The sequence below is a fragment of the Myotis nattereri genome, assembly GCF_964212035.1.
Source record: "Myotis nattereri genome assembly, chromosome: 7".
Taxonomy (NCBI): Eukaryota; Metazoa; Chordata; class Mammalia; order Chiroptera; family Vespertilionidae; genus Myotis; species Myotis nattereri.
In genome coordinates this window covers 10656635-10669166 of record NC_138082.1, presented here as the reverse complement: position 1 = coordinate 10669166, position 12532 = coordinate 10656635, and the positions used below count along the sequence as shown (strand labels likewise).

The following is a 12532-nucleotide window of genomic DNA, read 5'->3' as shown; positions in this document are numbered from 1 at the left end:
CAGTCTGCCTGGGAGACAAGTGAGTCTGCTAAAGACACAGACACCTTCCCAGGTCAGAGCACTCCTGTTGTTATAGCACCAGCCTGGGATTACACTGCCTGGTCCCCAACTGCTGATGAAACCACTCTGCTGTGCTGGGCCCTTTTTCTCAGGAGGCTCTTGACAGAGACTTAGACAGTGACTAGACTGTGTGCCTTTGGAAAGGGGGCCAATCTCCCCCGCCTTGAGCACAGCCAGTGCCACCCAACCCCACCTGTTGAATTACTTGGCCGGCCTTGTCCTGCTGAGTTCAGCTGTGCAGGGGGGATCAGAGTGTTGTGCAGAGCTGGCACTTTCATAGCCTCCTGGAGAAGCTTTTTAAAAATTATTTACTTACTTATTTTTTTTTTTTATGTAATCCCCACTCCAGGATATGCTTACTGATTTTAGAGGGAGATGGGGGGGGGGGGTGCGGAGAGACATCAATTTATTGCCTCCTATCCCACCACGACCAAGGACTGAACCCACAACTTTCCAGACAACGCTCCAACAAACTAAGCCACCAGGCCAGGGCTCCCAGGGAAGCTTTTGTTTAAGAATTAGAAAGTTGGGTGCTGGTTTGTGTAGCTATATCCCCAGAAGCCCCATTTATCTTCTCTGCAAGCTCACCACACCCTCCCCAGGAAGGGGAAGAAGTGCCTGCCCCCCTACTACAGGCTTGCAGGCACCACCCCCCAATGAGAGTCTGTTTGGACCTGCCCTTCCAAGTCCCAGACACCCAACCTAGCTGAGCTCAGTTCCGCAGGCGGAAGGGAGAGCTGCTCAGAGCTGAGATATCAGAGTGTGAGTCTCTCAGAGGCTACTGTCTGCGACCAGGAAAAAGTGCTTAGCCCACTCCTGCGAGCTGAGCCAGCATCAATCCCAACGGGAGACTCTTGATCTGTCCTCCTGAGTCCAGTGGCTCTGCCCAGCAGAGCTGACTCATGCAGAGAGGATGGCTGGCTGCACCCAACTTAAACTTGCGGCATGCCCCTCCCGGGTGAACCAGAGTTGGAGACTCTAGCAGAGACTGAGTGGTTTGGCTCTGGAGTAGGGACCACTTTTCCTCTCATTAAGTGCCTGACCACATGACCTCCAAGAGGGGACACTAGCTCAGTGATGGTGAACCTATGACACGCGTGTCAGAGGTGACACGAGAACTCATTTTTTTGGTTGATTTTTCTTTGTTAAATGGTATTTAAATATATAAAATAAATATCAAAAATATGAATCTTTGTTTTACTATGGTTGCAAATATCAAAAAATTTCTATATGTGACATGGCACCAGAGTTAAGTTAGGGTTTTTCAAAATGCTGGCACGCCGAGCTCAAAAGGTTCGCCATCACTGCACTAGCTCCATCCTCCCAACCCTGGTTACCCACCCCTACCAAGCTTGCAACTTGTGGAAGGGGCTGTGGGTTGCAGGCAGCCTGGGCACACTCTCTAATCATCCTTCAGAAGACTCTGGAGGAAGATTAGGCAACCCCAGGGAGAGGTGGAGTAGCTGACAAGGACAGGTGGACCTCAGAGAACCTGTCCTCTTACATGCCCCCAGCTCGAAGTTGAAGGAAACTGACTCTTATACACATACTAGAGGCCCAGCACACGAAATTCGTGCACGGGTAGGGTAACTAAGCCTGGCCGGCAATCAGGGCCAATCGTGGCCTTCCGGCTGCCAGTCAGGGCCCTCCCTTCCCCAGCTTCCAGCTGCTGGCCAGGGCCTTCCTTCATTCTGTGCCACCCCCTAGTAGTCAGCACATGTCATAGCAAGCGACTGGTCTCCCGGCTGAACTCCTGTGGGGAAAATTTGCATATTAGGCTTTTATATATATAGACTGGCTTCTCCCACAAACACCCAGGCCAAGGAGATGCAGCCACAAAGGTGAAAAATATAGTAGCTCCAGACAGGTAGCCCAATGCTGGTTAAGCATAACATCTGACATGAACCCCACCCAAGTGGGCCCAGAACCAACACAACCAGGGTGGACTTCAGATCACACCAGAGCTCAACCCAAATAACCAAACAATTGGCATACCCAAAAAGGAATTCTGGTAGGCACTAGGCCCTGCTGGAAACAACTTCACCTTAGGGGACAGCCCCTGCACATCTCACACAGTGATTGAGGTTTATCCTTATGGTCAGCCAGCCTGAAGGGTTAAGTCCACCCACAAAAGGCTAAACAGCATTCAAAACTAAACTACAACAGGAGGGTGCATATAACACACAAGAAATATTCCTGGAGCATGGAGCTCAGGTGCTCTGGAAGGTTTTGCCACTGAGCCCAACACCTTCATCATAAAGCCACCATAACAAGTTTGGGAGTTGTACCCGATCTACCTAATACACAGAGACAAAATGGGGAAATAAATAAATATACCCCAAGTTAAAGAGTAAGAAAAATACCCAAAGAATTAAATTAAATGAAGCAATCAAAATACCAGAAGCAGAATTTAAGACAATGGTTTTAAAGATGCTCTAGACCAGCCGTGGGCAAACTACGGCCCGAGGGCTGGGCCGGCCCGTTTGAAATGAATAAAACTATTGAAAAAAAAGACGGTACCCTTTTATGTAATGATGTTTACTTTGAATTTATATTAGTTCACACAAACACTCCATCCATGCTTTTGTTCCGGCCCTCTGGTCCAGTTTAAGAACCCATTGTGGCCCTCGAGTCAAAAAGTTTGCCCACCCCTGCTCTAGACTTTAGGGGAAGAATGGTTATCTCAGTGAGACCTTAAACAAAGAGATATAAGCATCAATAAAGGACATAGAAACCACATAAAATAACCACTCAGAAATTAAGAATAAGTAATACAATTCAGTCAAACGTCTCCCATCTAGAACAATTCCATTCTCGACCAAGTTGTTCACGGAAAAAACATCTTGGTTGTGGAACAAAACTTCAGTTTTCAACCTGACAGCCCATTCATGCATGACAAAAAGTATCTCTCAGGCAACAAAGGAGAGAATGTTTTTAAAACATAAAAAGGCCATCGAGAGTGCTAATGTTACAAAGGGTGTGAAAGTGCTCACAAAAAAACAACCATAGGTAATTGAAAAGGTAGAAAAACTTTTGTTAATAAACAAAAAGTAGTTAGCCAGTGACAGTAATTCAGAGGTAGTAATATATGAAAAATTCCACTTAAGACCAGTAGGGGGAAATCTTTAAAATGTATAGGGTGTCCCAAAATTCATGCAAGAAGTAATTTTGATAGAAAACACAGGTTTATAATTAAAAATTGTAAATTTTTTACTGATTCATAAAGTATACAGTATAGGGTTATGTATGGAATAACACATCGGGTAAATGGCCTCCACGGCTTTGCTGGCACACACGCAAAGCCATGGTCTTCATTGGTCTTCTTTGTCCCTGCTTCTGGGCCATAACTGGTACTTGGTAATGCTTATCAAATTGAAGGGATTGAAATCAAAAGGCAACAGATATTAGAATCTGATTCAATGAACCAAGTAAAATTAGGCTTTTATTTTTTGTTGTTGTTGCTAATGCTCACGCAAAATTCAAATCTTGCGTGAATTTTGGGACACCCTTTACATTCTCAAGCCTCAACCAAAATCTACTACAGAATATCTGGAGATCAGGCCTGGGAATCTGCTCTTTTGATAAGCTTCAGATTATTCTAAGATACGTGGATGTTTTAAGAATTTGATCACAGACCAAAACAAATAATTATGAGAAACAAAAATAAAAATTATGAGAAACAGTCTCAGAATAAAACAATTCAGGATAAGACCTGTAATACACCTACCTGTGTAGCTTTGTCCTTCATGCAAGGAGCAGTTTGACCATGATTATCACGAGGCCAGTGCCCTGCAAGGTATGGAGCAGCAAGTGTATCCAGAGAGGAAGTGCGGTGAATAATAGTAGAGGGGCTTGAGGAAGGCGGTCGTGTTTTGTCACCTAAATTTAAGGCAAATATATTTATTTTAAAAATAGATGAAAGAAGAAAAAAAGTAGAACCTAAGTTTTAAAACAGTCAGGAGTTTCCTAACTAAAATATAAAATATATATAACAAAAAGAAATTACAAACTACTAGAGGCCTGGTGCACGAAATTCATGCACGGGTAGTGTCCCTCAAGCCTGGCTGGCGATCAGGGCCGGCCAGAGCCTCCCTTCCCCAGCTGCCAGCTGGGGCCTTCCTTCGTTCCACGCCACCCCCTGGTGGTCCACACACATCATAGCAAGCGATCAGTCTCCCGTCAAACTCCCATGGGGACAATTTACATATTAGCCTTTTATATATAGACTAGTAGCCCGGTGCACAAAAATTTGTGCACTCGGGGGTGAGGGTGAGGGGTGGGGCCAGACCCCTCAGCCCAACCTGCATCCTCTGTCATGTTCTGGGACCCCGGCCACTCCTGGCCTAGGCACAGGCCCACAGGCTTGGGGCGGCCTGGGGGGACCAGTGGCTGATTGGTGCATTAGCACCTGCCAACCCGGGATCCCCAGGGGTTAGAGATAAGGGAGGAAAAATAAAAGTACTGGGAGAGAAGCAGGGACCTTTGTGATAAGGAAGTATTCAATATCTTGACTGAAGTGGCAGATATAGAAACATAAAAAAAGAGTAAAAGTATAGAATTACACACACACACAAAAGAATACAAGTAAAATTGAAGACATCTGAATGAAGCAGTGAATTGCACAATGTCAATATTCTGGCTATAACGTTGTAGAGTAATAGTTCTACAAAATGTCATTGGGGAACCCAGGCCAAGTGTACAAAAAATCTCTTTGTTTTATTTCTTACAACTGCAATTACCCCTACAAACACACACACACACACAGAAAAGACAAATGTATGTCTATCAACTTAAAAAGTGTTCATCTAGGTTTTAAAATTAAATTGGTATGATATGTAAAATTCTCATTCATCATTATACCATCTATACTCAAAAGGACATAAGGCAATTAAGATAAAGTTAAAATTACACTTTAACCTACTTCTATAAAAATCCTTACCTTAGTGAGATTTTGTTACAGTAAATACACTGCAAGAAACCATATTAACCAGGCTGCAGGAGTTCTAATTAAAGCCACATATGCAAAAAATTTTGCATTTCAAGATACAAATAGTTATATACTTAGATGTAAACCAAAAGCAAAATACTAGAGGTAATAGGAAGTTAGAGGTGATGCAGAAGAAACACCCTCATATCTCCTTTTTTTTTTTTTTTGATGTGTAGGCTTAATTTATGCTGTAAATTAAAGAAAATTAAGAAGCTTAAATATATTAAACATAAATATATGCATTCATAAAATTATACTACTACTACTGGGCCGGTGCACAGATTTGTGCACATTGAAAGGAAATTAATTAGAAGAAATATTTTAATATCGCTATTCACCCTTCTCTATAATTCAAGTGTCAACCAAACACGATTGACAATGACAGATCAAAACACACCTGCGCAACTGGAACCAGCGAAAGTTTTATATGTATCGTGCATGTGCAAGCCAACTTAGCCTTTTATCTATGTACTAGGAGCCCAGTGCACGAATTCATGCACCTTGCAAGTAACTGTGGGCCACAAGGCTTTGGTGGGCACAGGGGCAGGTCTCGGCCCATCCTCCACGCTCCTTCCCAGGCCCCCTCCTGCCGTGGCTCCCAGTTCCCTGTCTGCTGGCAGCCCTGCTCCCGTTGCCACCGCTGGCCCTGCTTTCACCCACTGACAGTGTGCAGCAATTGGAACCCCCGCTCACCTGCTCCACCATCCTGCCACAACCAATGCCCACCATGTTCCATGCTCTGCCGCCTGCTGCTGACACCTGCCATGTTCCACGCACTCCCCTGGTGGTCAGCGCACGTCACAGCAACTGGTTGTTCGGTTGTCCCGCCATTCGGTCTATAAATCCCCTATATGTATTAGGGATTTATATATCTACTAGAGGCCCGGCCGCCATCTTGGCTATCAGTTAATTTGCATATCTCGCTGATTAGCCAATGGGAAGGGTAGCGGTCGTACGCCAATTACCATGTGTCTCTTTTATTAGTGTAGATTATATAGGATTGCTTAAATAGGGGGTAGGGGCTTTTTCAGCAGGAGGAGATGCTCTTGGCAGACAAAAATACATAATCCCTATATCTGGACTGATAGCCAGCCATATGCACTGTACTGCCAAACTGGTCATTAAAAAATTGAACTGCTTTCTTACACCTTACACCAAACAGCTGTTGCCCTTAAAATCCCTCCTCAGCCCCAACCTTAGGTTCTGCCTTTGCAATTCACCCAGATTAGGTTCTGATTGGTCGGTTTCTATGCCAGTCAGCGCCAAAAGCTCCGCCTCCTAGGCAGCCATTGGCTCTTCGCAGTTCTCCCAGATTTGGTTCTGATTGATCGGTTTCTATGCCAGTCAGCATCTCTGAGCTTATTTCCCGGCCTGATCAGAGAGGCGGGTCTGAACTGCTGACCTCTCAGAGAGAGAGAGATGCTCGGCTGCTGGTGAGGCCTGCGGCGGCTGCTGCCTAGGGCCTTTCTCTGTCTCCACCTGAGCCTGCAGCGCATGCAGCCTGGAATTTGATCGTCCCTTTGGTCATTTTGAACGTTATGGACCCTCACTCTTTATATATACAGATGGTGACTATAGTTGACAACACTGTTGTATAATTGAAATGTGCTAAGAAATAGAACTTAAATGTTCTCACAAAAGAAGAAGGAAGATGCATAGCAAAAGGAGGAGGAGGAGGAGAAAAATATGTGAGGTGACGAAATAAACTAGATGGGAGGAATCCTTTTACAATGGATATCAAATCACAATGTACACTTTAAATGTCTTGCAATTTTATTTGTTAATTATACCTCAATAAAAAAAGAAAAGAAAATCAAATCTTTACAGAAGTTAACTACAATAGGGTGTGGCAATAAAAGTTTCAGTCATAGGAATTTGGAACTCCCAAACCACCTGTACTAGTTCAACTGGTTCCTGTGTTGCTTCAATGACAGTAGAGATTCCCAAACCATGGCCCTAGGTATTACATTATAAAGGTTCTAAAACCTGATCAGCTACTGACTTAAAGGCTGTAGTTCCTGTTATCCACAAAATCATTTAAAAAGAAGAAAGGATATACTAGACATAAGTATTTGTTCAAAAGGGGGGAAACCATAGCAAGTGTGGCTCAGTGGTTAAACCATGAACCAGGAGATCATGGTTCGATTCCTAGTCAGGACACATGCCCAAGTTGTGGGCTCAATCCCATGTGGGGCATGCCGGAGGCAGCCGATCAATGATTCTCTCTCATCATTGATGTGTTTTTTTTCTCTCTCTCCCTCTCTCTTCCTCTCTTTTCCTCTCTCTAAACAGAAAAAAAAATCAACAAAAACATATTTTTTAAAAATAAAAAAAATATCCTCAGGTGAGGATTAACAACAACGAAAGTACAGTACAAGTCTAAGATGCTGCAAATATTAAGTTCTGATACCCTACTTTGACCTGGTTATTAGTCTAGAGACCTCCATCTCTTGTTGCTCTTGCCACTTCCTCCACCCCAACAACCAACCAAATTCATACACAACATAATGCATCCAAAGTAAGGGAGAAATTAGCAAAAACACAACTTGCTATCTACGTATCAGCCACACTGCAAAAAATAACTTTTACACATACTGTACGAAAGCCACTTTTTCTAATGATGAGTTTTCAGATTTTCTTTTGGTGCTTCTAGTCACTTTTTTTGTTTTAGAGTACAGCAAAATCACAGTGGGTAGAGATCAGGCTTTTAAGGTCTGTACTAGAGTCTGGTAACCTGCATTTTTAAAAGGACCCTAAGTAATTCTGATAAAGATAAACTAGACCACACTCTGAGAAACATTTCTGGATGTTCACAGGCAATATTCTCTCTAACATGAAATTTCATACAACCATGAAAACTAAGCCTACATTGGCAATTTATGTTATATCCACTAAAACTAGAAGCAAACTAATATGATACACAATAGCCAACTTTTATGATGAGGTACAGTACTATTTTAAAATTTTCTCTCATGTCATCCTTACCACCAGGTGAAAATGACATCCATCATTACCTTTTTCATACAAATGAGAAAGATAAGGGTCAGAAAGTTATTCACTTTCCAAAACACATGGTTTCTAGGTGGCAAAACACAGGTATTAAATCCAGACTGTCTACCCAAAGCCGATGCTCCCAACCTCCATGTTATGCTACCTCTCCATTTATAACATATACTAGAGGCCCAGTGCACAAAAATTTGTGCACTCGGGGGGGGGGGGGGGTTCCTCAGCCCAGCCTGTGCCCTCTCGCAGTCTGGGACCCCTCGGGAGATAATGACCTGCTGGCTTAGGCCTGCTCCTGGGTGGCAGAGGGCAGGCCCAATCCCTAGGTGCAGCCCCTGGTCGGGCTCAGAGCAGGGCCGATTGGGGAGTTGGGGCGCCGCCCCCTGTCATGCACAGAGCGGGGCGGATCGGGAGGTTGCGATGCCACCCTCAGTCACGCTCAGGGTAGGGCCAATTGGGGGGTTGGGGCACCGCCCCGTCACACTCAAGGCAGGGTCGACGGGGAGGTTGCGGCGCCACCCCCTGTCACGCACAGAGCAGGGCCAATCGGGGGGGTTGGGGCTCCGTACCCTGTCATTCACAGAGCAGGGTCTATCAGGGGGTTGGGGAGCTCCCCCCTGTCACTCACAGTCTAGGGCCGATAGGGGAGTTGGGGCACCACCCCGTCACCCACAGAGCAGGGCCAATCAGGGGGTTGGGGCGCCGCCACTGTCACACTCAGGGCAGGGCCGATGGGTAGGTTATGGCTCTACCCCGTCACACACAGAGCAGGGCCCATGGGGGGGGGGGGGGCGGACCCTGTCACACACAGAGCAGGGCCGATCAGGGGGTTTGGGCACTGCCCCCTGTCATGCTGATCCCGGTGCTGGGAGGCATATTACCCTTTTACTATATAGGATAGAGGCCTGGTGCACGGGTGGGGGCTGGCTGGTTTGCCCTGAAGGGTGTCCTGGATCAGGGTGGGGGTCCCCACTGGGGTGCCTGGCCAGCCTGGGTGAGGGACTTAGGGCTGTTTTCAGGCTGGCGGGTGACAGAAGCACCCAACCGCTCCTTTTTTCTTTTTTTTTTATTCTGGGCCAGCTTTAGCTCTGAGGCTTGCCTCCAGCTCTGAGGCATCAGCTACTGAAAGTAGGTATCTGGTTTGTTTCGGTTCTATAATCGAAACTCTGTATCAACTCTAGCTCTGAGATCCCGGACGGCTGAAAGCTGGTTTCTGGGGTTTTGTTTAGTCTCTATATTCGTTACTATGTTTCTTAAACTGCAAGCTCAGAGGCCGGCAAGGCAGGCGGGGAACGTTGGTTTCCTCCCTCACTGAAGCAAGCAAGCCTCATGTTAGTTTCAAGCTGCCTGGCTGCTGGCCACCATCTTGGCTGGCAGTTAATTTGCATATCTCGCTGATTAGCCAATGGGAAGGGTAGCGGTCGTATGCTAATTACCATGTTTCTCTTTTATTAGATAGGATTAGAGGCCCGGTGCACGAAATTCATGCACAAGCGTGCCGGGAGCCGGTCCATGCTTGCTGTTTCAAGGGACCTGGCATATATGGCATACTGTTCTTAATATGTTTGCTCACCTTCTTGGCACTATGTGTTTTAACCAAGGCCTCTGAGAGAGGTTGTTTCCCCAGGTAGGGATTTTCCCCTGAAGTTAGGGAGGGAATAAAACCTCTTAACTAAGTGCCAGATGGGTAATTAATCACTTTAACTACGAACAATCATGCTTAAGCTACATAATCTTTACTCCCTGGAATGGAGATAAGAAACGCCCTAACCTTTGGAATAGAGATTGATAGGATTGGAATCAACTGGTATAAATACAGATGTAAGAACACAGAACTTAGAAGACAGAACTAAGAAGACAGAACCTAGGCACAGACCCTACACAGAACGTTCTCCAGAGACAGAAGAACTTCGCTGGAGAGAACATAGCAAAAGATCCTGGACAGAAACTGGCCTCAGAACCTAGAGACAGAACCTAGCGAGAGAACATGGCAAAAGATCCTGGACTGAACCTGACTACAGAAATTGGCAAGAGAAAGTGACTAGAACCTGGTAACTGAACCTAGCTGGAGAACCTGGACAGAACCTGGCTGGAGAACCTAGCAAGGGAACATGGCTATAGAACCTGGCTGGAGAACCTGGAGAACCTAGCAAGAGAACATGGACACAGAACCTGGCTGGAGATCCTAACCAGAACTTCGCTGGAGATCCAGAGCAGAACCTCTCTGGAGATCTAGACCAGAACTTAGCTGGAGATCCTGGCTAGGCTGCTGATCAACTGAACGCTGTCTCCATGTCATTCCTCCTTCGCTGACTCCGTCCACACCTTTGGGGACCCCTGGACCTGCTGGGGTTGGACCCCGGCACAAGCGGGGGGCTGGGGGGGTCCCTCAGCCCAGCCTGCACCCTCTCCAATCTGGGACCTCTTGAGGGATGTCCAACTGCCCAGTGGGATTGGGCCTAAAAAGGCAGTCGGACATCTCTTTCATAATCCAGGACTGCTGGCTCCCAACCGCTCGCCTGCCTCCCTGCCTGATTACCTCTAACTGCTTCTGCCTGACAGTCTGATCACCCCCTAACCACTCCCTGCCAGCCTGATCGACGCCTAACTGCTCCCCTGCCAGCCCAATTTCCCCTAACTGCCCTCCCCTGCCGGCCTGATCACCCCCAACTGCCCTGCCTTGCCAATCTGGTCGCCCCCAACTGTCCTCCCCTGCAGGCCTGGTCCACCAAAACTCTCCTCCCCTGCCAGCCATCTTGTGTCCACCTGGGGACAGCCATCTTTGACCACATGGGGTGGCCATCGTGTGTGTGGAGTGATGGTCAATTTGCATATTACTATTTTATTAGACAGGATATTTGACATTTTATTAAGACAAAATGAGGTAAAAAGAGGAAAGGCACAAAAACAAACCTCACCTTTTTCATTATTTTATCTACAGTTAACACTGTTGCCAACTCACCTTTCTCTAAGCCTTTCTCAGTTTCTAATGACAAACCACACTGCCATGGACACAGCAGGCACTGAAGGTGGGAACACAGATTGGTGTAGCCATTATGGAAGACACTGAGGAGGTTCATCAAAAAATTAAAAATGGGCCCTGGCCAGTGGTGGGTCAGTTGTAGGAGTGTCATCAAAAGGTCCCAGATTTTAAAACCAAGATGGTGGCATAGGTAAACACCAGAAATTGCTGCCTCCCACAACAACTTCAAAAATACAACTAAAAGACAAAACAGACATCATCCAGAACCACAGAAAGGCTGGCTGAGTGGAAATTCTACAACTAGAAGGAAAGAGAAAAGCACACTGAGACTCAGAGGAGGTGCGGAAGTGAAGTGCAGAGGTATGGAGGCTCAAGTGTGCGCGCGGAAGGGGGCTGGCACCTGAGGACGCCGCTGTCTTTTTAAATTGGGAGGGAGTCACAAGCTCCTGACTGCTCTGAACTCCAGTTCCCGGAAATCTCTGGGGACCCAGGACTCATACAGTGAGAAATTGGACTGTATGGCAGCAGGCAGAACTCAGAACTTGAGGGCGGCTTTCCCTCAGAGGTGCTTGCAGCGATTACCGGGACACTGAAACGCGGGGCCCCTTAGGGCAGGGCTGAGGATCAGCCACAGCTGCTTGCTCCACCCTGTTGATTCCCTGAGACCCCGCCCCACCCAGGCTGCCGCAGAGGCTTTTGCATATGAATGCCCTGGCCCTTTGCAATCTGAAAATTACCTAACAAACTGCAGCTGGGCCAGACAGATCCAGAACTTCCAAGAGAAGGCCCAAGGCCCCACAGCAGCTTGCATTGTTTCACAGCTGGGCCTCATCTGGGCACCTCCAAACCCCAAACAAGGAAGGGGAATCTGCAGACCTCTTCGTAGCTCCTGCTGGGTAGCCTCAGGCAGAGGCTAAATTAGCACCTCCTTAGATCCAAGAGCCACTGTACCCAGTGGTCAGAGTGGGACCATCCAGATTACAACTCCTCAGATCCATAAGGGACACACTCAGGGGGCAGATTCAGTGAGCACCAAAGCCCCACTGAAGCAAGTCTTGACCCAGAGGCTGTCTTCAGCACAGTTCTCCCACTGCAGACACAGCTGATTCTCAAGGCCAATTGGCCTGGAGGTCAATTCCTCCCAGTGATACCTACAACAATCAAGGCATAACTACAACAAGACTGTGCACAAAGCTCACAAGGGGATGCACCAAGAGTGTCCACCTCAGGTAATTGGGGAGGCTGAGCCACTGGGCCTTATAGGACACCTAGCACACAAAGCCACTCTACCAACACAGGGAAGCATAAAAAATGTGGAGACAAAGAAACAGGTCACAAATGACAGAAATGCAGGAAAGCAAACAACTGGATATAGAGTTCAAACCCACGGTTATAAGGTTTTTCAAGAATTTTCTGGAAACCACCGATAAATTTAGTGAGACCCCCGAGGATATGAAAAAGGACCAACTAGAAATTAAGCATACACTGACTGAAATAAA

General features: G+C 46.6%; 1 protein-coding gene across 1 annotated transcript in view; it reads right to left on the bottom strand.

The window, feature by feature from the left end:
• FAM117B (family with sequence similarity 117 member B) overlaps nt 1-12532 on the bottom strand; it is an 88436-nt gene that overhangs the window by 66777 nt on the left and 9127 nt on the right. Inside the window, exon 2 of the mRNA XM_081096160.1 lies at nt 3788-3939. Within this exon, the coding sequence (XP_080952286.1) occupies nt 3788-3939 (152 nt within the window). The remainder of the gene's footprint in view (nt 1-3787; nt 3940-12532) is intronic.